The sequence below is a fragment of the Aulonocara stuartgranti genome, assembly GCF_965226115.1.
Source record: "Aulonocara stuartgranti genome assembly, chromosome: 4".
In the NCBI taxonomy this organism is placed as follows: Eukaryota; Metazoa; Chordata; class Actinopteri; order Cichliformes; family Cichlidae; genus Aulonocara; species Aulonocara stuartgranti.
In genome coordinates, this window is record NC_138942.1 from 19,353,848 (window position 1) to 19,381,229 (window position 27,382).

The 27,382-nt window shown below is 38.6% G+C and overlaps 1 protein-coding gene across 11 annotated transcripts in view; it reads right to left on the bottom strand.

Moving 5' to 3' along the window:
- LOC309705082 (uncharacterized protein) overlaps window positions 1-27,382 on the bottom strand; it is a 143,005-nt gene that overhangs the window by 52,683 nt on the left and 62,940 nt on the right. For 2 of the 11 annotated variants that reach the window (XM_082530653.1, XM_082530643.1), the window contains exon 2: window positions 16,081-16,383. The exons of 4 other annotated variants lie outside the window; for them this stretch is intronic. In XM_082530653.1, the coding sequence (XP_082386779.1) occupies window positions 16,081-16,383 (303 nt within the window). Of the gene's footprint in view, window positions 1-16,080; window positions 16,384-16,472; window positions 16,546-18,709; window positions 19,020-19,118; window positions 19,205-24,759; window positions 24,785-27,382 lie in introns of those variants that run through there. 5 more of the 11 variants (XM_082530649.1, XM_082530652.1, XM_082530654.1 and 2 more) reach the window with 5 other exon arrangements.

Below are 27,382 nucleotides of genomic sequence, written 5' to 3' on the forward strand. Positions count from 1 at the left end.
AATTCTTAAAAGTGCTGATTCAGTGCTATGCATTGCTTTAAAACCAGATTGAAAAGTCTCCTGAACATTTTGTGCATTCAAGTATGAGATCAATTGGTCATATACAATTTTTTTTCTAAGACTTTAGATAAAAAGGGCAGCTTAGATATTGGTCTAAAGTTCTCAACAGCGTTTGTATCTAGCCCAGGTTTCTTAAAAAGTGGTTGCACAATTGCATCTTTGAAATTCTTTGGAACCATACCTGAAGTAAGGCTGCTATTTAAAATGGTTAAAATGGTTGGACCTATGGTAGAAAAAACTTTCAGAAAAAGGGGAGGGATAGGATCATAAGGTGAGCCTACAGGCTTTAAATGATCCACCACCTCCTGTAGCTGAGCAAGAGTAACCGACTCAAACTGTTGAAAGACAGCTGAGCAAATTGGAAGGGTCAGAGGGGTCAGATGTGGGCAAAATAATCTGCGCCCTAGCCGAGGCTACCTTGTTTATAAAGAAGTGCAGAAACCTTTCACACATTTCAAGTGAAGGCTCAAAACTAAGAGCAGAGGGAGGGCTTAAAAGAGTCTCAATTGACTTAAACAATATATGTGGTTTCTGATAATTCACCATAATAATGTTTGCAAAGTGTTTCCGCTTTGCTTGTTTTATTGTAAGCTGATATAAGGCCCAGCACTCTCTTAAACTTTGTAAAGAGACCTGTAAGTTATCTTTTTTCCATCTCCGCTCAGCCCTACGACATTCACGCCTCGCAGCACGGGTTTCATCGTTCAACCAGGGTTCAAGCTTTGTCTTAGAATGCTTAATTTTTAGAGGAGCAACAATATCCAAGACAGTATTTACCAAATAAACACAAAAATGCAGAGTGTCACAGGAGGATAGAATGGCATGTTAAAAATGTGTTTCCAGATTCAATTAAATTATCTTAGGGATGGGTATTGCCAGTTGAAATGAACTGTTTATTAATCTATTGGTTCTGAACTTTATTGGGTATTTAGTGTGAATATCACTGAGGGGGGTTAGAGTTGCACTAATGATACGCTCTGCTGCATTCACCACCCATTGCGGATCCTTTTAGGTTTCTGCAGCTGGCGAACCACAACATGCAACAGTAAGTCTAAAGACTTTCAATTGTTGACTGTTGAAGTTGGTCAGCAGTTGACAAGGGAGGTGAGCTTGCTTTAACTTTCTTAGAAAGTAAAGCCTATGTTGGGTATTGTCTGTGAAGGTTCTTAGTCATCCAGGTCATCGTAGTCTAAGAGGCTTGGAAAGAAAAGCGTCTGGACTTCTTTAAGTTGCTTGAAGATGTTTCACCTCTCATTTGAGAAGCTTCTTCAGTTCTAGGGTAAAATGGTGGGGAGTCCCAGATTTAAACCCCGTGGGAGTATCCCCCCAAAGAGGGGCAAAAGGACCCCCTGATGATCCTCTACCTAATCACGTGAGCCAAGGTGTGAAAGCAGGTGGGTCTAGGTTTCACAATCAGCGCACCCAAAACCTTGGCTGATTGTGACCCACACCCGCAGAGCTTAACTGGTCGTCTTTGGTAGGGATCTGTAGTTGTGGCCCTTATCATGCACATGATAAAACGCAACAAAAAATTTGGTACAGTACAACTACAGCACATCTAATATCTATAATTACTGTGAGCCCTAATAATTGTTTTATCCCCATTTTCTGTGTGTGTGTGTGTGTGTGTGTGTGTGTGTGTGTGTGTGTGTGTGTGTGTGTGTGTGTGTGTGTGTGAATTCCCAACATTTAGTGGCCAAAAGAGTCAATCATTTGATGTTGATTGTTATGTAACATCTTTCTTCTCGATTGTAAGAAATTCTGGTAAGGATAAGGATATGCTAAAGAGCTGACTATATATTAATCAAGGTCCCCTTGTATATGTACTACATATACATCGTTTTTACGGCAAACGTACCTTTACTCTCAAAAGGATGTTTTTGTCACTGTGTGAATCACTGTGGCCATCCCAGTTATATACACAGTGACAGACAGTAATACAAGAATATGCCACATGTAGTTGCCACTGTGGCATATTTTCTGCTTATATTTAAACCAATAAGCAGTAAAGTAGATATTCTTTCGTATTTAAAACTTTCAAAGAAAAATACAAAAATAATAATAATTTGTGGTTTGGTCATTTTATTGTTCCCACTTGGAAACTTGGTTTACAGTCAGGCTCTCAAGAAATCATCCATGGAAATAATATTGAAAAGAAAAACAAAAGAAAACAAAAGAATAAAACGTCAGTGATTTTGGTAATACAGATATTTCCTCCCATTTTTATTATCTGTCAAATCAAACTAAACTGAATGAATAAAATGAGTTAATTAAACTGTAATTAAAGTAAACCCCATCTTTATAAAAAAATAGTGACACTACTGCAATTACACCTGTCCTAAAAGCTCAAACTCTGTCAGATTAGTTGCAGCAGAAGTTAGTACTTTTCAATTTATTGCAGTAATTATTATTTGCGTGCTTCTTGTTCTTATACTGTATTTGATATGTATATGCTGTTCTATGGGTAGTCTTTTTAAAATCTTATTATTCAAAATATCTTAACTCTATATCTTTTCTATAATGAATATTTGTGCCCTTGCTAGTCCTTATAACAATAACATGATGTTATTATGTTTTTGTATGCAGAATTCAAAACATGGCCATTCATTTTGCTGAATACTAAAACTGTCATGAAAAAGACTTCATGCAAGACTTTTCAGAAAGACTTTGTCAAGAGGAAGCAGATACAGGAAGCAGATGTCTTTAACTGCCAGTGTTTCTTTATTTACTGACCACTTTGTTTCCAGCAGAAGGATGTTTTTGTCATAGAATAGCTATTCAAAGGCTGTTTTCTTGTATTTGTGTCAGTGTTGATGGTATACTTGCACAAAACCACTACATTGGACACTGATGTGTCACTCCATACCCTGTCACCCACTGGTCGTTTAATGTTGCTATAGATGTATGACATGCTTCATTGTAATTACTGTTATTTAACCCTGACATGCATGAATTATGACAACCTCAAACAGGATTTTTTCTTAGGTATTTTTATTTATCTTTTCACGCTTAAAGATGAATAAAAAATACTTAGAAAAAAAAATCATATAAATACTTTTTGCCATCGTAAATTCTGAAAAGAAGTCTGTTTGTTCAGTCACGATTGGACTACTGTAATTCACTGTTTACATGTCTAAACAAAAACTCCCTGAAGCGTCTGCAGATTGTCCAAAATGCTGCAGCAAGGCTTCTGACAAAAACATCGAAATACTCTCATGTAACACCATTGCTTATACAGCTGCACTGGCTCTCCGTTGAATTCAGACTCCATTTTAAGATTCTGGTTCTGACATTTAAAGCTCTTCAAGAACAAGCACCAGCGTACATCATTGAACTTTTACAGTCCTATGCCCCTAGTAGGTCCCTGAGGTCTTGTGATCAGGGCCTACTTGCTATTCAGTATACAAGACTGAAAACCAAGGGTGATAGAGCTTTTGCCACTGTGGCCGCCAGATTGTGGAATTCTCTTCCTCAGAACTTAAGATCTGCAGACTCAGTGATTACTTTAAAAAAAAAAACAGCTAAAAACACATCTTTTTAAAATTGCATTTTGTTAACTTTTGACTGTTTTTGTTTTATACCTTGTAAAGCACTTTGTGATCTTTTATCTAGAAATGTGCTATATAAATAAAATTTTACTTTTTACTTACTTACTTTGTGCAGTTCTAAAATGTTAGAATATTAATGTTAGAGTATTAGTTTCAATTTCCATCTGTATGCTACATTTGAGAAAAGACAACTTGTATAACAAAATATCCTTTCTTTATTCTTCCAGTCTTATACACCAGTTTATTTATTTATTTTTTTCTGCCTGTCCCGTTTGACTCTTTTGCCATCAGAATTATTGTCTAAAGGCAAAGAAAGATGCCGAACGGATTTACTTTACCAAATGGATCATCCCAGCCTTGCCGTAATGGTCTCTTTGATTCACCTTTTATTGTTTATTTTATTTTATTTTCACTTGCTAAATACGGGGCAGACTTGACTGGGGGAAAGAAAGAGGGAAAGAAAAACAGCGGGGAAGAGGGATGGGGAAAAAACAAAAAGCAACAAAATAAGCAGACAAAAAAATACATATATCAATCACCTGGATCACCTGTTGAGAAAGAAAAAAGAGAAAACAAGCAGAAGAAAAAAAAAGAGCAACATAATAAACAACATCATGATGATCTATGGGGATATAACAGTAAATACTAAATATTAAACATTGTTGTGGAGCACGTAAGATCGACAGTGCACAGTGTGCTTTGAGGTAGGAGCCAAAAAGGGTGTAGTTTGTTTGTGTGAGCACCCGTGTGTACACCTGTGAGCATGAATGTGCTTGTTTTTAAAAGGTTCCTTCATGTAATGATCTGCTAGAGGGTGTGGGGAGCCACGCCCCGTCCACCAGGGCATGAAGCAGGTATGGAGGAGATCAAGACTCCAGACATCCGAGGCCCTCAGAACACGAGAGACCAAGGAATATAAAAATTGCTGTATTTCAAAAATAAAACTATGAAGACACTCAAAATAAATTTCCTGTGGTGGGAAACTAGTTTGTGCAACTTTTTTGTATTTACAGTTTTGAGGGATAAGCCTCTTAAATTTCTCTAACTAGAAATATATGTTAACAAACAAAAACGATTTTAAATTCTTTTGTAGTTTATTGCACTTTTTTGCAATTCATGTAATTACTATGCACTTAATGCATGCATATTATTAAAATTTAGGCTGTAATGGTTGTATTGATGTATAGCAACTTGAAATGCTCCCAAAAATGGCTCTACAACATGTAAAAATATAATATAAGCTCTGGCGGACTTGGTTCTATGGTAGGTCTTAAAGGGTTAATGTTGAATTCTCTCGCAGCTGCTCTATTCCCATGTTGTTGCAGTATATTAATAACTAACCTCGTATTGTGGATGAATAATATCAGTTGTTCTCCTGACTGAAGTTTGGCCCGTGTATTGCATCCTGCTATGCGATTGCATTTGTCCCTGGCCACCAGAATCCCTCACGTTAACTTTTATCGAGTGGAAAAAAGTTAGCGTTCATCCTCCAGCTTCACTGTGCTAATGTCATGCTAACATAGCTGTGTCGCTAGCAATCACGTAGCACAACATTATATACCAGGTAGTCCAACTTCAGTAACCCTGCAAACCCCACTGCTGTTTAGTTTTCTGTCTTCATTTATGTTGGAAGTGATAGCAGAGCTGTACATTTTAATTAGTTTCAAAAATCTCTGTCAGAATATCGTATGAAATGTTTAGGTGGAAACTAGCAAGCTAACTCTCTTCTAACTTCGAACTCCGTTAAATTTAATAAATTCTGTTTTCATGGATGCCTGGATATTAAACTTAATTGTTACACCTGGTAAAGCAGCAACGCTGATGATTTAATTAAAGATGAAAGAATTTAGACCGTTTTTTAACTCTAAGTGTTCGTTTGACTTTGGGACCTGAATTGGACGGAGTTTTGGACCCAGATTACTACGGCAGCCGTAATACTCTGACAATCCATCAAGCAGTGCGGCTTACCAAAGTTGTGCTAAAACATTTTTTAACGGATTTCTGCACGCCAAAATCAGTTCAAGGTCAGTAAGCACAACCAGAATTCATACATAAGGCACACTCTCGACTTTTGAGAAAATTAAAGGACTTTAAGTGTGCCTTTTAGTGTGGAAAATACGTTATACAGAAGAAAATAATATATCGCGATATATATCATTACCGCACATGCTTCAAATTATATCGCAATATGAATTTTAGGCCATATCGCCCAGCCCTAATTCCCACCCTCATGCTCCCATATGCAATTACTCAGCACTCATCCAACGTGGAGACAGACATAAAGAGACACTTTACACACAATCACATTCCCCAAGCGTACTCTAAGCCTCAGGTCTAGGTACCCTTGCCCCTGGAGGGGCAAACTGCACCCAGACCCAGGTGGTGTCACCCTTTTCCCTGGGGTGGAGAGAAGCAGACTGCCCCGACTTGGCAGCAGCAGGGAGGCCCCACATTCCAGACCCCAATCGGACGGCCAACTCCTCCTCCTAGTCCCCCCGCTCCAGCAGGCCACAGAGTACAGGGGTGTGTGAAGACTCCAAAACACCAGTTTGTTATTGAACCAAATACCCAGACAGGGTTTTAATTCATTTGAAAGCCTGATGCATAGCCTTGTCCATCCTACCTGGAAAACTCAAAAACCAGTACTTTTTGTTATTATCTATCATCCACCTGGGCCTTATACAGAGTTTCTCTCTGATTTTTCATACTTCTCATCTGATTTAGTGCTCAGCTCAGATAAAATAATTATTGCAGATGCTACAGATGATAAAAAGGACAGCCTCAATGCAGCATTTACCTCCTGATATTGTAGCTCCTAAAAAATGGAAGCCTCAAATCAGAAGTCATTTAAGTTAAGTTAAATGATGTTAGTTAAGCTAGAACATCTTACTAATCATCAGTGATTGAAGAAAATAAGAACAACCCTCGGTTTCTCTTCAGCATTTTAGCAAGCTGACAAAAAGTCAGAGCACTGTTGAGCCAACCATTGCTTTAATGTTTACTAGTAATAACTTCATGAATTTCTTCACAAGTAAAATTTTAACCATTAGTGAAAAAATGACTCATAATCATCTCTCAGATGTAACATTCTCTACAACTACCTTCAGTACTGTTGATATTCATTTAGATACTTTTTTCTCCAATTGATCTTTCTGATTTTACTTCAGTAATTACTTCCTCCAAACAATCAACCTCTCTTTTTAGACTTCCTTCCATCAAGGCTGCTTGAAGAAGTCCTGCCATTAATTAATGCTTCAATATTAAATATGATCAACCTATCTCTAATAATCAGCTATGTACCACAGGCCTTCAAACTGGCAGTAGTTACACAGTTAAACTTTACTTAAAAAGCCATCTCTTGGCTCAGCTGTTTTAGCTTATTATAGCCAATCTCTAACCTTCATTTTTATCTGAAAGTGCAGTTGTCAAACAGCTAACAGATCATCTGCAGAGGAATGGCTTATTTGAAGAGATTCAGTCAGTATTCAGAGTTCACAGCACTGAAACAGCTTAAGTGAAGCTTACAAGTAATCTTATGGTCTCTGACAGTGGACTCATCTCTGTGCTTGTACGCCTAGATCTCAGTGCAGCGTTTGATACTGTTGACCCTAATATTCTATTAGAGCGATGCATGTTACAGATGTATTGGAATTCCTTTTATTGATGTATTTCTAGCCTGGTTAAATTAACCAGCCCAGAACACAGATTATCTTTGGGGTTCTTTTAATCTGAATGACAAAGTAAGTGCTCAGAAGAAAATAAAAAGGTTGTCAAAATAAAGAAATGAAATTGTTACAGACAGTTCTTATTCAGTAACAACTTTGTGCACTGGTAACCCACTGCTACTGCAGGTTATTTTCCCAACTTTATCAGCGTCTGGAACTCAAACATGTCTAGCGTCAATTTGTGACTGATATAAACCCATCCAGAAACAAAACAAACTTAGCAGTGCAATAATAACTGTAGTGGTTGCTCCTGCTAAAATACAGAGCCAAAATTAAACAGTTAACAAAGGTACATTTTCCCTCTTACCCACAGAGATATTATAATACAAGTGTGAACTCAAATACATACAGTGCCTTAATCCAGCAGAAAAACGGAATACAGAGCCCTCTGAGATGAACGGCGAAGTCAGTTGCAGCAACTCCTGGTGCCTTAACTGTTCCACACGTTGCGTTTAAAACAAACCATGCAGCAAAAAACGGCATTACACACCCACATTACACCAATGCAAGCTAGCACTTCCGTGAATGTTTCTGTAGATCCCCATCGTCCGTTGCGCTCTCAGAGGTACCCCAAAAGAAACGGCGCTATCCAGTGGCATGTCCCATAATACCGACCTTTCACCTGGCTACATATTGGTCACATGGCATTTTCCAAGGCCTATGGACAGTTTGGTGTAGTTCATAGGCACCTTCTTCATCGCACCTTTCTGCAACTTGGATAGTTGGCTAACTTCCCTCCATTCTACTTTGGTCTTTGCTTCTAGTTTCCTCCATGGAGGGAACTGCTCCTTGTGGCTGTTCATTTTGTAGCTAAGCATCTTACTGATCACTGCTGCCATGGTGTAGATGAGCTGATTACTTAGTAGGGCTGCACGATTTTGCATAAAATGAGAATCACGATTTTTTTGGCTTAGAATTGAGATCACGATTCTCTCTCGATTCTCTTTTCCAGTATAAATATTTATTGCACTTATTAACTGCACATCAACTTGGTAACAGTTGAGACTGAACACAAAAACAATAAATAAACATAAAAACAACAAATGTCTCACGTTTTGTTGTTGCCGCAAAATGTACTGCTTGAAATTCCGTCTCCACCGTTGCTTGACACTGCGTGTATAGAGCAGGTAGTGCAACAATAGAAAAATAGTTGCAGGACGGCACTGTGTAGCGTTTGTCTAGGGTGTTGATCATTTTCCTAAATCCCTCGTTTTGCACAGTGTTGATGGGAGCCATATCTTTGGTCAGGTGATAAGTGATAGCCTCCGTAATTTCTTTGTGCCTGCGGGAGTTCGACGGGTATAGGGAAGCGCTGTATAAGGTTCCCGTTATTGATGTTTGGGTGGTTGACCGGGACGGATTTTCTCCTGTCACTTTCTTGTCATCCCTGACGTGTCCTCCGTTGTTTTTTCCCTGCTAATTTTAGCATCACACGGCACAGCATCTGTATCACGTTGTATAAGGCTCCGCCCTTGTCATTTGTTGAGCAGGAAGAGTGAGCGCTTGTTTTCATGCAGATTACGTCCCAGATCAAAATGCGGTACAATCGTGGTCGTCGTCTTTTTTTTTTTTTAATTGTTGTCATTTGGAAATGAGATCGGACATAAGTATGAATCGAGATCGCGATTTTCTAACGATTAATTGTGCAGCCCTATTACTTAGTTAAGTTTATTTAATCAAGGACAGCACAAAATACAATGTTACATGATGAAATAATGCTGTTGTTGTTCTATAGTTGGAGTTAAAAAATAAAATAAAATACAGCAAAGATTAAATGAGTCAGTTCACACACACAGAGAGAGAGAGAGAGAGAGAGAGAGAGAGAGAGAGAGAGCGAGAGAGAATTACTATAACTAATAACAGAAAATACATGGCCATGCATGTTAGAAATAGTGTGTTATCCAGCCACAGCAAAAGCAGGCTGGTTTACATCAATGTCCACAGATTTGTTCATTTTCAGCCATTATTTCACCTGAGATTTAAAAACCTCTAGGGTTTGTTGTTAACATTTTTATTGCAGATGATAAACTGTTCTAAATCTGAAGACCTTTGAGTAAGAATGAGGACTGACCAAATAATGTTTGCATAATAATAATAATAATAATAATAATAAGATTGCAGTCTCCAAGAGCTGCTCCTGTTGTTACACTTTGTAAAAAGTGTAACAAGAGGAGCGGAGGTATGTTTTCCTTTGATTTCAGATCACAATTTAAAAATTGCATATTTTTTATAAACATTCTTTATTACGATGTAATGTAGTCTGCAATCTTTCTTCTGGGTCTAGAAATGTGGTGGAATAAACCAGTCTCTTATTTTATGAGGGTCAGTGCCTTTCTGCATAATTTTAGCTCAGGACAGGTTTTTGTATTGCCAGATATCACTGTGGCCCGATACACTGTTGCACACAGTCATACAAAAACCTCTGGCTGATACAAACTCTGAATAGTGTATTGTTATTTTTTTTCTTTGTATGATTGTGCCTAAGATTCATGAAGCTGCTGTGGTCTATATATTACAATGGTCTTGAGAGGTTAAATGCACTGTTAAATGCAACTTAAGGGAACACAGTTTTTTCAACTAACATTGTTTTTTATTAATCATACGGTGTGTTTTATTCAACTCCCGTTGTTTAGTTTTTCTATTTTCCATGCGCAACGCATGCTGGCATTTTCTTAAGTAGCGGTGTGTTTGACCTCTCAGTAACTCTTTTTTAAAAATAATTTAATTTAATATTATAATTTATTATAATTATTCATATTATAATTTATTTTATTTTAAATCGTGAATCCTAATTAAATAATGTTTTGAATACCAGTTATTAACTAAGTAATTAAAATCATTTGGATGTTCAGGCATTTAACCATAAAACTGTGTGTATAGTTTGGAAGTAAATGTTCAAATAAAGGTTTTAAACAAAAAGGGACAAATGAGTGGTCTTTTTTGTCCAAAGTAATCATTTTTCTAAATTTTGCAGTTGCTCTTAACTACTGCTCTTACTGTATGTAGTCAGTAACACTTTCATTTATACCATAGTGATTCATGTTAGTGAAACAGTGGATGTGTGCGAGTTTGATAATCAGAAATAATGCAAATATTTTTTGTTGAAATTTAGAATATCCTCATATTAAATGACTCAATGACAGGAGGTTTTGGTCACAGGATGAATCACTGTGGTTGTAATACTCCACTGTGATGAAATCCTACACAAAAACTCCACCCTACACCCTATCTTTACATAAACCTTTTGGTTGAACTTGCAGATTATATATAAAATATATACTTTCTAATTATATTTTTTCCCCATACATAGTAATATTAATATAGTTAGCTTTCTCAGAGAAGTAAATTATTTTTAAATAAAGGCTCTCCTTACAGTATATATCACCTAAACACATTCTCTTTACAGCACAAAGACCTTGCCTTTCTTAAGGAGGTTTTTGCAACTGTGTGAATCAATGTGGCCACCCCAGATACACTGTGACATATCACAGTTAAAAAACCTATGCCACCTGTATAGCTGCCATCCATTATTAGAGATACCCAAGGAAACACATATCTTTTTGTTGTTTGAAATATTCTAGATGATGAAAAAAATTGTATATATCGTCATAGGAATATAGGAACATAATATAAACACATAATATAAGAACAGAGAAACAGCAGAAAACCTCAAGAATTTAACTGAAAACATTTTTGGTACTTTGATTTCAAGTGTTGTTAAGAACCTTAACAACAGAGCAACATCTTGAAAGGCTTTCTATGTTTATTACATTCAGAACTCAGGACATGCTCTCTTTAAATTTTAAGGTGCCAAATGTCTTCACTTAATTATACAGGGAACTGTTGTTGAAAGCAAAATAGTATCTCTCTCTCTATCGATCTATCTATCTAGATATCTATCTATCTAGATAGATATAGATATATAGATATATCCACTTGGATGAGTGACAAAATGTTTTTCTCTCACAAAACGCTACGCCCAGATGAACAGAATCAACTTTTGGAGAATACAAAAATATAGTTTTACATTAATAAAGTGCTGCTCACAAATCAAATTGCTGAATCACAACCAAAATAGATATCAACTCTAATGACGTTAAACTGGTTATTAACCTAAATATTCAATTAGTTAGACACATCATAAAATTGGATGAGGTACAGTATTTCTTTATGTTTTTGTATGGTTATACATCACAGTGCCCCCCAGCCAGTGTATCACAGTGACAAACAATAATACAAAAAAGCAAAGTCTGTAAAACCCTGTATTGCAAGGGAACCTATACTGGCATTAGAGGGAAGAATGAAATGTATATTCTGTCATTTGAAAAATTGTAAAATGACTTTAAAATTATAATCTTTACTCTATTTATTTGTTAATTCTGACTATAAACCAAATGAACACCTCACTTATATACTATTAAAGTATATTTCTAATTTTTAATTTAATTTGAGTATTTCTTAAATATATTTAGAAAATACTAAATACCTATATTATATATTCCATATACAGGTTTTTAAAACAAGTATTACAATGTGGATTCTTACTATCAGTGATAACAGCGACATCTGCTGTGCTTTCTGTGCAGCTCTGTGGCTTTCTGTGTCACTGTAGAGCTAGATTCAGCCTGTTTACGTGCAGATATATCTGGTTATTGTCTCTGTAGGCGGTGAAGTGAATCTGGATGGATGTGAAATAGTATTTATGTCTTCTGCTTAGGACAGAAATGAAGGCAACTCACTTCTGTGCTTCTTCTTCAGCTTTTTGGATCCAGCTGTACTGACAGAACCAGCCTCAATATGTCCAGGTCAGTTTGTGGGCTTGTCCAGGCCTTTTTAGCATTGGTTCAGACTCAGACTAAGAGTCTGACTGCAATCTCCTGGAAGAAAACCAGAGTGATAAGAAAAGAGCCAAAAATAAACCTAAGTAATTTATAACTACAGAAAATGTAGAACTGTCTGTGGCGTGAATAAGGCACGGCGGGACCACAGATCCGTGTTTTGAGCCATTTATTTACACTGGCTGCAGCTCCCAAGCTGCCAGCCGCATATCACACCACCACAACAACCCACCAACTAGTGATGTGTCAGTCGCAAACGAAACGGCTCTTAGAGCCAACTCTTTGAAATGAACGATGCGAGCCGTGGTTTTCTATGAGGGGCTGTACAAGCCAAAATTCATACTTTCACTCTCACATAGCTACATATATTCTTCTTTCATGCACATGTATTGTCACTCTCACACACATATATTTTCACTCTCACGTACATATATTTTCACTCTCGCACACATATATTCTTCTTTCACACACGTATACTTTCACTCTCATATAGTTTTATTTTAATTTTTATATTTAGATATTTTTATTCTCATGTTTACACATATTTAACACACACATTGCAATATTATGCTCTCTTATACATGTATTTTAATCTACATATTTACACATTTGCACTCTAACATACATGCATTTTCATTTATGCATTCCTACATTTTGCTCTCATTTACATGCCTTCAAAATGCGTTTAATCTTACAAATAATATATGTATGTAAGAAGAGAATGCATACATATCTGAAGAAAATATATGTATGCAAGATAATAATGTATGTGAATGAAAGAGTATAGTGGAAACGGAAGGAGTTTAATGGAAATGGAAGGCTGGGTGTCTGTACCGCTGTGATTGGCTGAGAAGCATGCGCGGGTCACTTTCAAGTGTCTGACAGCATGGAGGGGGGAGAAGAAACTCGAGTTCTTCAGCAAGCTGTCGGGTTGTTAAGAAATATTTTATCATCTCCTGAAACGGTCACATCGTTGTCCTGGTCACTTGATCGAGATGGGACGGGCTCAACTGCACCCAGTGTTACCCACAGCATGGTGGAAAGTGAGATGAGGGAACTTTTTAGACCAGCTAACACCCGGGTAGCTTCAACGAGTCAAGTAGCTACACGGAGTTCGACTGGAGTGGGGCAGTCTTTGCGATATCAGACCCAGGAACACTTTGGCAACTGGAACTGCAGATCAAGGAAAAGGTAAGAACAAAACAGTTTGCCACTTAACTATACAACTGCAAAATACAAAATACGAAATGTGCTTTGCTGATTTAGCAACGCACTTTGTTACCCTTATAAATTTTTAGCCCTAGCTAATTTATTCAGCAGCATCCACATTAAAAACAGTAAAGACCGTGGCATTTTTTTTCAATATTAGTGGCTGTTTGTACTTGTGACCCGAGTGTAAGTTGATGCTTACTTTAAGATTACTTTATATTAAATCTTCTTTATTAATGTGGGAGGTGGTAGCTACATTAGCCTGCTAAATAAAAGGTTGGGTTAATTTTCTTGTTGTTTTTGTTTAGTTTTGTATTTATTTATTTATTTATTTATTTTTTGGAGTAGAATTTTAATCTTGCAAGAAGACATCAATCCAACTCTGTGTTGTGAGTGGATCAATATCTGTACCACTGTAGAGGTAGATAAACATGGATGCCAAGTCATGCCTTCAGTCCAGTTTCTACAGTGTATGAAATAAGAAAAAAAGAAATATGATTGGTGTTTTTTTTGTTCTTTAGTCAAAGTAAAAAGTAATAGCAAATGTTTCTTTGTATGCCTCTTTGTAGGCGTATTTCACTTTAAAGAGCAGTAAAAAAAATCCGTATGCAGTTTATTTTTTGAGCTTTTGTGATTGAAGGGGCTGCACTGTAGTTGAACTGGAGCATTTAGATTTTCTTTCATTGTACTACATATATATATACAGTGGGGCAAAAAAGTATTTAGTCAGCCACCGATTGTGCAAGTTCCCCCACTTAAAATGATGACAGAGGTCAGTAATTTGCACCAGAGGTACACTTCAACTGTGAGAGACAGAATGTGAAAAAAAAATCCATGAATTCACATGGTAGGATTTGTAAAGAATTTATTCGTAAATTAGGGTGGAAAATAAGTATTTGGTCACCTCAAACAAGGAAAATCTCTGGCTCTCACAGACCTGTAACGTCTTCTGTAAGACGCTTTTCTGTCCCCCACTCGTTACCTGTATGAATGGCACCTGTTTGAACTCATCATCTGTATAAAAGACACCTGTCCACAGCCTCAAACAGTCAGACTCCAAACTCCACCATGGCCAAGACCAAAGAGCTTTCGAAGGACACCAGGAAAAGTGTTGTAGACCTGCACCAGACTGGGAAGAGTGAATCTACAATAGGCAAGCAGCTTGGTGTGAAAAAAATCAACTGTGGGAGCAATCATCAGAAAATGGAAGACATACAAGACCACTGATAATCTCCCACGATCTGGGGCTCCACGCAAGATCTCATCCCGTGGGGTCAAAATGATCATGAGAACGGTGAGCAAAGATCCCAGAACCACACGGGGGGACCTGGTGAATGACCTGCAGAGAGCTGGGACCAAAGTAACAAAGGTCACCATCAGTAACACACTACAACGGCAGGGAATCAAATCCCGCAGTGCCAGACATGTTCCGCTGCTGAAGCCAGTGCATGTCCAGGCCCGTCTGAAGTTTGCCAGAGAGCACATGGATGATACAGCAGAGGATTGGGAGAATGTCATGTGGTCAGATGAAACCAAAGTAGAACTTTTTGGTATAAACTCAACTCGTCGTGTTTGGAGGACGAAGAATACTGAGTTGCATCCCAAGAACACCATACCTACTGTCAAGCATGGGGGTGGAAACATCATGCTATGGGGCTGTTTTTCTGCCAAGGGGACAGGACGACTGATCCGTGTTAAGGACAGAATGAATGGGGCCATGTATCGTGAGATTTTATGCCGAAACCTCCTTCCATCAGTGAGAACTTTGAAGATGAAACGAGGCTGGGTCTTCCAACATGACAATGATCCAAAACACACCGCCCGGGCAACAAAGGAGTGGCTCCGTAAGAAGCATTTGAAAGTCCTGGAGTGGCCTAGCCAGTCTCCAGACCTCAACCCCATAGAAAATCTGTGGCGGGAGTTGAAAGTCCGTGTTGCTCGGCGACAGCCCCAAAACATCACTGCTCTCGAGAAGATCTGCAGGAGGAATGGGCCAAAATACCAGCTACTGTGTGTGCAAACCTGGTAAAGACCTATAGTAAACGTTTGACCTCTGTTATTGCCAACAAAGGTTATGTTACAAAGTATTGAGTTGTATTTTTGTTATTGACCAAATACTTATTTTCCACCCTGATTTACGAATAAATTCTTTACAATTGTAAAGAATTTACAACTGTGAGAGACACATTCTGTCTCTCACAGTTGAAGTGTACCTCTGGTGCAAATTACTGACCTCTGTCATCATTTTAGGTGGGGGAACTTGCACAATCGGTGGCTGACTAAATACTTTTTTGCCCCACTGTAACTGTATTTTTATGAGAAAGTTATTTTCTGTTATTTTACGGAAGTATTTTGGCGCCCCAGCTGCCGTAATATTACTGTTTTTTTAAGATGTTTTTTTTAACAGTGCAGCTTGAGAGGGACAAAACCTGTGGTTTACAAAATACTGCAACAAAGTCTTCCAACGTGTGAATTTGTTAATAACTGGAAGTAAGAATAAATCTGCTGTGTGTTAAACTTAATCAAATGCATATACTTGGGAGTTGTGTGTTAAGGAAGAAGTGAGCAATGAGTGTTAATTCATGTCATTTTTTGTTTTCATTTCGTTGTTGATATTCAAATTTACACCATGTATGTCGTGCATGTTTGTGAGTATTTGTTCAGGTCTCTTGGTGTTTTGGATCACTGTGTCACTAACACGCACACAGTAATAAACAGCTGTATCCTCGGTCTGCAGATTCTGTCCTGTTATTGTTGCTGTTCTGGCAGAAGTGTCTCTGCTGTAGCTGAACTTGTTCTTTAAAGCATCATTTTGGCGAAGACCACTAGTACCCCACTGATGAGAAATCCAATCCATTGCTTTACCTTCACGCTGTCTGATCCAACCTGTTGCATAGCTGTTATCAGTCATAGAATAACCAGAAACCTGGCAGGTGATGGTCAAAGTCTGTCCAGGCTGCACAGACCTTGATTCTGGCTGGATGAGATCAATACTGTACACACCTGTGGAAACAGAAATTAACATTATCTCCATCTGATAACTAAGCATTTCTAATATATTTATACGAGTGAATTCACTAAAAGCTCCTCACATGATCCAGCAGCCAGCAGCAGTATCAGAGCTAACATGACTGATGTTGAAGAGGAAATCTTTGGAGCTGATCTGTCTTCTGACTAACACACAGACATCGTAGACATATTACTGCCTTTTAAGTAACTATCATTTGCATATTCTTGAATATATTATATTTTGATCCATTTAAGGTGTCAGCAGTATATAGATAATTTGTTTTGAATGTAATGTATTGTTGCAGTTTTCAATTTAGTAAATCTGTTAGATCTAGAACAGAGTTATATTGTCCTATGCAAAGCATTTTGAGATATTTATTTATTTTCCTTAAATAACTAACTAAGTAAATAACAAATAAATGAATATGAGATCAGAACCGGGGCACACACTGGACAGGCTGCCAGTCTGTCATGGGACTCACATGGTCACTTATAACCTTTAGCATGTCTTTGGATGTTAGAGGAATCTGGTAGCACTCAGCGAGAACCCTCCCAGAGATTGGTAAGGGAAAATACAAACGCCATTCAGCCTAATGTTTTTCTTTTTTTATAATTGTGAGCACTGGACTGGTAAGAATCCTGATAGAATCCAAGGTGGCTAATGTTGACTATATAGTACTATATGTACTGAGTTAATTGTTAATTTGTGATTGTTTTTCCAGATCCAAGAAATATAAACAATCAAACTGTTAATGTTGATATATTTTTAGACGTGATGCTACTGGGTTTGCATCTGTTGATGGTTTGAATCACTGTGGTCACAACTAGCACATTAAAGCTACAGTTGTTTCATGAGCTGTCCGTTAAATTGAAGTGAGGATACATATGTTAAACTATTTGCCCCTTCGTAATTTATTATTATTGTTATTTGGTGTTTGTCTTAATTACATGTTTCTGAATCTGAAGCAAATTTTAATATAAGACAAAGAAAACCCATGTAAATACAAAATCCAGTTTTTAAATGATTACTTAATTGTAACTCTCCAATGGATGTCACTTTTGCAGAGACTATTTCTCATTGTTGAATGATGAATAAGGGCCATACCTGACACAAGTTGGACGTGCAGTCTTTAGATGTTGTTCTGGAATCTTTTGTGATCTTCTGAATGAGTCATTTTTTGCTGACCACTCCTGGGAGTCTACATAACACAATATACAACTTTTCTCCATTTTTGGATAATGGCTCTGAATGTGGTTCCCTGGAGTCCCAAAGCCTGAGAAATGGCTTCGTAACCATTCTCAGACTGACAGATGTCAATGACTTTGGTTCTCAGCTGTTTCTAACGTTCTTTAGATACATTTTCGTAGCCTACTGCACTTTCTCAGAAAGGTCCTTTTAACATGAATTAAAGAAATTTAACGCATTTTCCCAATAAAACTTGTTGTTCACAGTCGGGAATAATACATTTAGCTTCTTCTCTTCCTCCCAGCAAAAAGATACCAAAAATGAAGATAATTTGCACTTTTGTGATGGTGACAATTTGCAGAATGGGGGGAATCAGAAGGATGTGCGCCGGCATTAACAAAGAAAAATACAGGGCAGGATGAGTTGTGTGTTTGTCTCATACCCTATCAGTCAAAACCTACATTTGTGTTATAAAAACAAACCTATTTAGTGAATATGGTTTAATATAAACAGTTATATTTCTTCATTCTATACAAATGGTTTTAATAATTTTGATAACAGAAGATTCAGTGTGATCACAAGCAGCTGAAACAGACACAGAGTTTAGTTGACAGTGAATAAGCAGATATTCAAAGCTCAGTTTCTCTTCCTCACCCTCACCTCCTGAAATGATACAGATGAAGACATTTTGCACATTAGTATAGGTGCAGCTTGCAGTATGACTGAAGGGTTAAGGAGGATGTGACTTGGTATTAAAAGAAGGGGAATACTGGACAGTATGAATTAATGACACAAGGAGTAACTGAAGGCTAAAGAGTGATCAAAGTTAAGAAATGATCATAAGAATCAGGGTTTCTCATTTGCTTTTGTTTTTTCTTTTCTTAAAATAGACAAAATAGCCTAATTCAAAAGTCATGGACAGATGTGACACTGACTGTCCTCCAATGTTCTAATAAGCACTACTTTTTGTTCAGAATACTAAAATTTGTGGTTGTTTCTCTTCCTGGCAATGATTTTAACAACAAAATCATTCAAGCATTGTCTCTGAGATGTGAGAGAATAGTCTTAAGTTGTATTTTTAACAAACATACATTATGGTGGATTTTGTACAGCCATTCAACCAGCTCCAGTCACTGTGGCTCTCGAGCACAATAATAAACAGCAGTGTCTTCAGTCTTCAGGCTGTTCATCTGCAGATACAGCTGCTCTTTGCTGTTGTCTCTGGAGATGGTAAACCTGCCCTGAACTGACTGAGAATAAAAGATGTTATCACTGTCATATTCGATGATTGCAATCCACTCCAGTCCTTTTCCAGGAGCCTGTCTGATCCAGGCCATCCACCTGCTACTGAAAGCAATGTTGGAGCCTGTACAGGTCAGTCTGTGGGAATCTGCTGGCCTTTTAACCACTGATTCAGACTGTGTTATAGTCTGACTTTCAACACCTGTTGGATTAAAGAAAGAACAAAGAAAAGTGGTCATTTACAATAACAGGAGGTCCTACTGCAGCAAAATATTTATATCTGTAAGTGAAAAATCTTCACCTGCCAAGAACACAGTTAAAAGCAGCAGTCCTGCCCTGAAGTCCATATTGTTAAAGTGTGAGTCCACTGCTCTCTGTCATCCTTTCTGCTGTTAGATAAGTACACATGAAAGACATTTCTGTTTTGCATTAACTCCTCCTCACTGGAAGAACTCAGAATTAATCATTTTCTCAACATGTTTAGAGTCCACACAAATTTAAACCACATTATAATGTTTGATTTGAGCCAGAAATTAATTAAATACAAGTTTAAGTCTGTTTTACATTTTGTACCTCACATCATTTCAAACATTTCTATATTTCAGCAAAAATGCTTTTTGAAATCAATTTAAAATTCAATTTTGTTTCCATGCTTTCTTAGAAATAAATATGAAAATAGGAGAGATTTTAGTCATTACCATGACAATGAAATTATCATGACTGTAGGTGCAAGACAGAAAAAATAAAATGCTGTTTATCATAGTTATAATAGTAGTAGTACTTCTTGTGAGATTTGTACTCCTTTGTCACTCTATTCACTGCCTAATTTGCTAATAATGAAGACTTAATTATTCTAGTACAAACAATAAGATAGGCTGTTACATGATTCAGTGAAATAACATAAAGAAACTAAAAGTAGCTTACATGCAATGGCTGAATGCACAGAGGATGCAAGAGTGAGCATGTGCAAAACACAAAAACTAAATGCTTTCATAGCCAAGCATACAAAGGAGAGGAACCACCAAATGCTCTGGCAAATCTGCTTTATTGTGCACCTGATCCTGGCCTGCTCAGGTGTGGGTGTGAGCTCCACCCACTAATTACCTAAAAGAAAGGAAACCAGAAAACAAGGCCAGTCACCAGACCATCACTGTAGAAGGATGCTAGAAGAGATCTCTACATCAAATTAATTTTTGATATGATGTGAAGCAGCTAAGACAGACACAAAAGTGCTAGCTCATTCAATATGAACTTCAGGCAACACACAGATGATTGTTCTATACTAAATTAGAGGTTCTGTAAGTTTTTGTTCAATACTAAAGTAAAGTACAGTAATCCAGGTAGGAAGTGATAAAGCAAGAATGACTTTTTACAGTCCCTTTTGCAGGAGTTAGAACAAAAATCATGCCCAGATTTTGTGCAGGAGCATGACAATAAAAAATCATATAACTCAGAGTTTCAGAAGAGATTCTTTAGGGGTGACATACAGTTGGACACTTCTACCAGTCAATTATACCATAAACATCTTTGACTAAAACTGAGGAGCCTGATCTTCATCCACAGCACAGGCTCCTGTGGATCTCTGCTTTTCAGTTTGACTGGCAACTGGATGTCATCAGTGAAGCAGTGGGAAGATATATTATGCTTTCAAGAGGCCACATATACAATAAAAAAAAGAATTGGGGACAGAAACTCTACAAGTTCTTGTAGTACAGTACTTTGAAGTTGAAGATTAAATCTTTGGAGCTGATCTGTCTTCTGACTGACAGGCAGACATATTACTCCCTTTTAAGTAACAATTATTTGCATATTCTTGAATATATTATGTTCAAGTTCAAAGTTTATTCGCCACATGCAGTGGCAGGTTGCCCTGCAGTGGAATGAACCCGCCCCCGACCTTACACATACAACACAGACATCACATGGGGATACAAGTCAGAGAACGGTTACATTACAGAAAAAAAACACTGAAATGTACACTACAGCGGGAAAGGTACAAGAGGAAAAAAAGAGACCTCTACTCATGCTGGGCTACAGGAGGACAGCATGAGAACAGGAAACAAAAAAAACTCCTCTGCACAGAAAAGCACACAAATGTCCACAGTACAACATTATAGAGCACGTGACCAGCAACAGGGTTGGGTAGGGGGATAAGGAGTTGTTTTGAGCCATTCAAGGTATCAGCAGTAAATAGACAATCTGTTTTAAATGTAATGTATTGTTACAACTCTATTTTCAGTTGAGTAAATCTGTTATGTCTAGAACACACAGTCCCAGACTGACAGATGTCAATGACTTTGGTTCTTAGCTAAGAACATGATGCTAAAGCAGTTCAAGTTCTAAAATTGGCAAGGCACCAAAACCTGCTGGTTTGTTTGAATTGATCATTACATATTTCAATCCAACTGTCTATAATTTTACTTGTTTCTATTTAGTCATTTATATTATTTTTGCTTAATGCAGCCAGTTGTTGTTGACAGCATGTTACCAGCATGACCACCCATCCATCCATCCTTTTTTTTCCGCTTATCTGGGGCTGGGTCGTGGGGGCAGCGGCCCAAGCAGAGAAGCCCAGACCTCCCTCTCCCCAGCGACCTCCTCTAGCTTATCCGGGGGAACACTAAGGCGTTCCCAGGTCAGCCGAGAGATATAATCTCTCCAGCGTGTCCTGGGTCTATCCCGGGGCCTCTTCCTGGTGGGACAAGCCTGGAAAACCTCAACCAGGAGGTGCATGACCTCACTGGCAATAGCTTTCCTTTAAAAAGTCTTGTGATTAATTTCAACAGGAGCCCCAGAAGGGGCATTCATTGTGCCCTATTCATTGTGCCTTATGGCTTCACATTCAGTTTAATTGATCATCTATGTTAAAACTATGTACACCCTACAACACTTCCTATGTAAGTGGCCAATGTGGTACAAGGTGGAAGTTGGGTTACACTCTTCTATCCAGTCTTATGTGTATAGTGCTGGCGGAGCGCTGCTGACGTCGACTGAGAAAATTGTCAGGCGGTGGAAGGAATACTTCGAGGACCTCCTTAATCCCACTGACACGTCTTCCGAGGAGGAAGTAGAGTCTGGGGATGAGGGGAATGATCCGCCAATTTCCGGGGGCGAGGTCACTGAGGCAGTTAAACAACTCCTTGGTGGCAGAGCCCCTGGTGTTGATGAGGTCCGCCCCGAGTTCCTGAAGGCTCTGGACGTTGTAGGGCTGTCCTGGTTGACACGCCTCTGCAATGTTGCGTGGAGATCAGGGGCAGTACCTGTGGACTGGCAGACCGGGGTGGTGGTCCCCATCTTTAAGAAGGGGGACCGGAGGGTGTGTTCCAACTACAGGGAGATCACACTCCTCAGCCTCCCGGGGAAAGTCTATGCCAGGGTGCTGGAAAGGAGAGTTCGTCCGCTAGTCGAACCTCGGATACAGGAGGAACAATGCGGTTTTCGTCCTGGTCGCGGAACACTGGACCAGCTCTTTATGCTCTCGAGGATACTTGAGGGTGCATGGGAGTTTGCCCAACCAGTCTACATGTGTTTTGTGGACTTGGAGAAGGCATTCGACCGTGTCCCTCGGGGTGTCCTGTGGGAGGTGTTGCGGGAGTATGGGGTGTCTGGCCCATTGCTACGGGCCATTCGATCCCTATACAACCATTGCAAGAGCTTGGTTCGCATTGCCGGCAATAAGTTGGACTCGTTCCCGGTGGGTGATGGGCTCCGCCAGGGCTGCCCTTTGTCTCTGGTTCTGTTCATAATTTTTATGGACAGGATTTCTAGGCGCAGCCAAGTGGCGGAGGGCTTTCACTTTGGTGGCATCATCTCTGATTTTTGCGGATGATGTGGTTCTGTTGGCTTCATCGGGTGAGGGCCTCCAGCTCGCACTGGAACGGTTCGCAGCCGAGTGTGAAGCAGCGGGAATGAGGATCAGCACCTCCAAATCTGAGGCCATGGTTCTCAGCCGGAAAAGGGTGGAGTGCCCACTCCGGGTCGGGGATGAGTTCCTGCCCCAAGTGGAGGAGTTCAAGTATCTCGGGGTCTTGTTCGCGAGTGATGGGAGAAGGGAGCCAGAGATCGACAGGCGGATTGGTGCTGCGGCTGAAGTGATGCGGACGCTGCACTGGTCTGTCGTGGTGAAGAGGGAGCTGAGTGTAAAAGCGAAGCTCTCAATTTACCGGTCGATCTACGTCCCTACCCTCACCTATGGCCACGAGCTGTGGGTAGTGACCGAAAGAACGAGATCGCGGATACAAGCGGCAGAAATGAGCTTCCTCCGAAGGGTGGCTGGCCTCTCCCTTAGAGATAGGGTGAGAGGTTCGGCCATCCGGGAGGGGCTCAGAGTAGAGCAGCTGCTGCTCCACATTGAAAGGAGCCACCTGAGGTGGTTCAGGCATCTGACAAGGATGCCCCCTGGGGCCTCCTGGGTGAGGTGTTCCATGCATGTCCCACCGGGAGGAGGCCCCGGGGCAGACCCAGGACACGCTGGAGAGATTATATCTCTCGGCTGGCCTGGGAACGCCTTGGTATTCCCCCGAATAAGCTGGAGGAGGTGGCTGGGGAGAGGGAGGTCTGGGCCTCTTTGCTTAGGCTGCTGCCCCCGCGACCCGGCCTCGGATAAAGCGGATGAAGATGGATGGATGGATGGATGTTGGTGGTTTGAATAACTGTGGGGCGACGCACACAGTAATAAACAGCTGTCTTCAGGCTGCAGATTCTGCCCATTTATTGTCACGGTCTCACCAGACATGTCTCTGCTGTAGCTGAACTTGGTTTTAAAAGCATCATTTTGATAAAGGCTGCCACTACTTCCTCCCCACTGATGAAAAAGCCAATCCATTGGTTTTCCTTCACGCTGTCTGATCAAACCTGTTGCATAGCTGCCATCAGTCAAAGAATAACCAGAGACACGACAGGTGATGGTAAAAGTCTGTCCAGGCTGAATAACCCTTGAGTCTGGTTGAATGAGATCAATACTGTACACACCTGTGGACACAGAAATAAACATTATCTTGGTAATTTGACTTTTTAGCATTTATATTATATTTAGTAGGGCAAATTCAGTAAATTCCTTACAGTGTACAACAGCCAGCAGTATCAGCCTTAACATGAGCATTATTATCAAAGCTGAGTGATATGTGATGTGTCTGTCTTCTCACTGACACACAGCCACACACTTCCTTTTAATAAACCCTTATTTGCATATTGCTGCAGAAATTTTACTTGAATTAAAGCATATTTATAGCTCGTGTCCTTTAAAGCGAAAGTGAATTATTATGATGATGACAAGAGCTTGAATGTGTTCATTAAGCTCCTCCTTTCTAGCATTTGTTAGCCATTTGTTTTTTGTTAGTTAGAGTGTGTTGTCAGCCTTTTTATATCATCTAATCTATGCTGTCATTTTAATGAAATGTCATGAATAAGGAGGTGCACAGTATAAGGAAGCTCTGTTATTGTTGTTTTAACTTACCAAAAAGTGTCAGGCACCGTAATAACCAGCAGTTCCTGCTGCAGTCTTCTTTCATTGTTTCATCTCATAATGACAGAGGTGAGAGAGACTTGTTATTTCATGCCCTCTAGTGTTTAGAATTATTTTACAGGACAATGCCCCCACTCCAAATGATTATTTTATGTCCCTAAATATACACATGTAGTATTTCTGCCATTTACACCCAGACAGTAATTTTATCATAATTTAAAGAAGTTGAAATGGCTCCAGTGTTTCTTGATTTTTTTGGAAAGACAATGGGGCAGAAATATATGTACTATTGCTGAATGTTCTAATCACTAATTATTATTAAATGATTGGATTGCTGTTTTAACAAAGATTAAATAAATATGAAACATTTAGAACAAAGAGTCTTTAAAACAACTAATATGAAATGGATTCTAACCATCAGTGTCACAGTGACATCTGCAGTGTTTTTTATGTACAGCTGTGTTGCTTCCTATATCACTGTGGCTTCCGAGCACAATAATAAACTGCAGAGTCTTCAGCAATGAGGCGGTTCATTTGCAGATACACTTGATCCACATTGTTGTCTCTAGAAATAGTGAAACGATTCTGGACAGATGTGGAGTAAACTTTAGTGCTTCCACTTGGAGCAGAAATGTGAGCAACCCACTTCAGTCCTTTTCCTTCAGTCTGTCGGATCCAGCTGATATCAGCATTATCATCTGATATTCCTGCATATGTACAAGTGAGTTTGTGAGAATCTCCAGGTCGTTTTACCACTGGTTCAGACTCAGTGAGTGTCTGACTGCAAACACCTGGAAAAAAAGAAGAAGACTGATCAGAAAGAAGCCAAACATAATCCTAAGTATGAATATAGAAAAGTGCAGAACTGTGTTATTCACCTGGAATCACTGCTAGCAGAATGAGCATTATACATTGAGTTAAAGTCATACTGAAAAGTTGTTTGTCTGTGTTGTCTGTCTGGTTTGTCTTCACTTTCCCATTCAATAAGTAAAGCTGGCTAAGCCAGTATTTGCATTAACTCCTCCTTAAAATGTTAAAATAAATCATTCATTCAACACTTTTAAACTGCACTTCATTGTAGTTTTATAACACACCTAATTTCACATTGTTACAATTGTGTTACAGAAACTCTGCTCAACCTGTATTCACAAAACCTAGTTGAAGAAAAGCTCAACTGGACAATGACAACTATAACAATGTCAAACCCTATTACGCTATTGCTTCCTGACCGCTATGCACATCAGTAGATTGATCAAACATTATGATATAATTAATAAACAGCAAAAACTAACAAGAAAATACGGTGAAACTAATGGCTATTTATAGTTTTATTAATCTGTTTTTTGTTGTTGTTGTCGTTTATTCAACCACAGGTCAGGAAACAAGAACTTTATTAACAAACTTTGGTCTCATTATAGGAATTGGTATGTAGGATAAATACAGGGGCAAAAACATTTACAAAAATCAGTAGTTGCTTTGCAAAATTTCCTACCAGTTAGTATGTCAACAATATCTGCAGTGTTTTGTGTGCAGCTCTGTGCCTTCCTGTCTCACTGTGGCTTTCGAGCACAGTAATACACTGCAGAGTCTTCAGTTGTCAAGCTGCTCATGTGCAGATACACTTGATCCACACTGTTGTCTCTGGAAATGGTGAAGCGATTCTGGACAGATGTGGAATAATATTTGGTGCTCCCACTTGGACCAGAAATGTAGGCAACCCACTCCAACCCTTTTCCTTCAGCCTGTCTGATCCAGCTCATATCAGAGCTATCTGATATTCCTGCATATGTACAGGTCAGCTTGTGAGATTCTCCAGGCCATTTTACCACTGGTTCAGACTCGGTAAGAGTCTGACTACAAACAGCTAGAAGAAAATAAATATGATCAGAAATGAGCCAAAAAATAAAACTAAGCATGAATACAGAAGACTGCAAAACTGTGGTGGTTACCAGGTATCACTAATAGCAGGACAAGCATTATACATGTAGATGAAATCCTATTGAAAAGTTGTTGTTTTTGTCTGTATGGTTTAGTCATCTGCACTTTGTTGTGAATTAAATACAGATGGAAGGATCAATATTTGCATTGGCTCCACCTTAAAGCATCAAAATAAATAATGTATTAAAATGTATTTAAATTGCAGGAGGAGGTTAGACTTACTTGCTGAGACTGTGGTTTTACTGATTATAAATATAATTTTAAAGTACACGCATAATACTTATAGTGTTTGTTTGGTAAGCAACACAATGTCGATTGAAATGAGTGACTTGATGATGCAGTGCCTGATTCCAAGAATACATTTGTAAAAATGAAGCAAAATTGAACACTACAAGCATTTAGTAATACTATGACTTTTTCCCCTGATTATCTAATGGCCTGGATTCTTCAATGCTTTTTAACATTTTCTTATTTAAATTATAATTGCATGTCATACAAACCAAATAAACTAGTTCTTCAAAGGTTGGTGGCATCTTGTTTTGCTAGTTTGATTAGCAATCAAAAATATTCCAAAGTTCTACTTGACCATCAGCAAACTTCTTAATCCTCCTTAATATGCTTTCCCTCCTGTGGCTTCTGATGACTGTGAAAAGGTTTTCGATTTCTTCACTGACGAGATCAACAGTATCAAGTCACAGTTCAAATCTGTACAACTTCAACCACCCCAAGTCTCTCAAACAGTTCTGTTGTCTGAGTTTAACCCTTTAAGACCTACCATAGAACCAAGTTCGCCAGAGCTTATATTATATTTTTACATGCTGTGGAGCCATTTTTGGGAGCATTTCAAGTTGCTATACATCAATACAACCATTATAGCCCAAACTTTAATAATATGTCTGCATTAGGTGCATAGTAATTACATAAATTGCAAAAAAGTGCAATAAACTACAAAAAAATTGAAAATCGTTTTTGTTTTTTTAACATATATTTCTAGTTAGAGAAATTTAAGAGGCTTATCCCTCAAAACTGTAAATACAAAAAAGTTACACAAACTAGTTTCCCACCACAGGAAATTTATTTTGAGTGTCTTCATAGTTTTATTTTTGAAATACACCAATTTTTATATACTGCAGGAAAAACGAAAATAAATATTATAGTGCAAA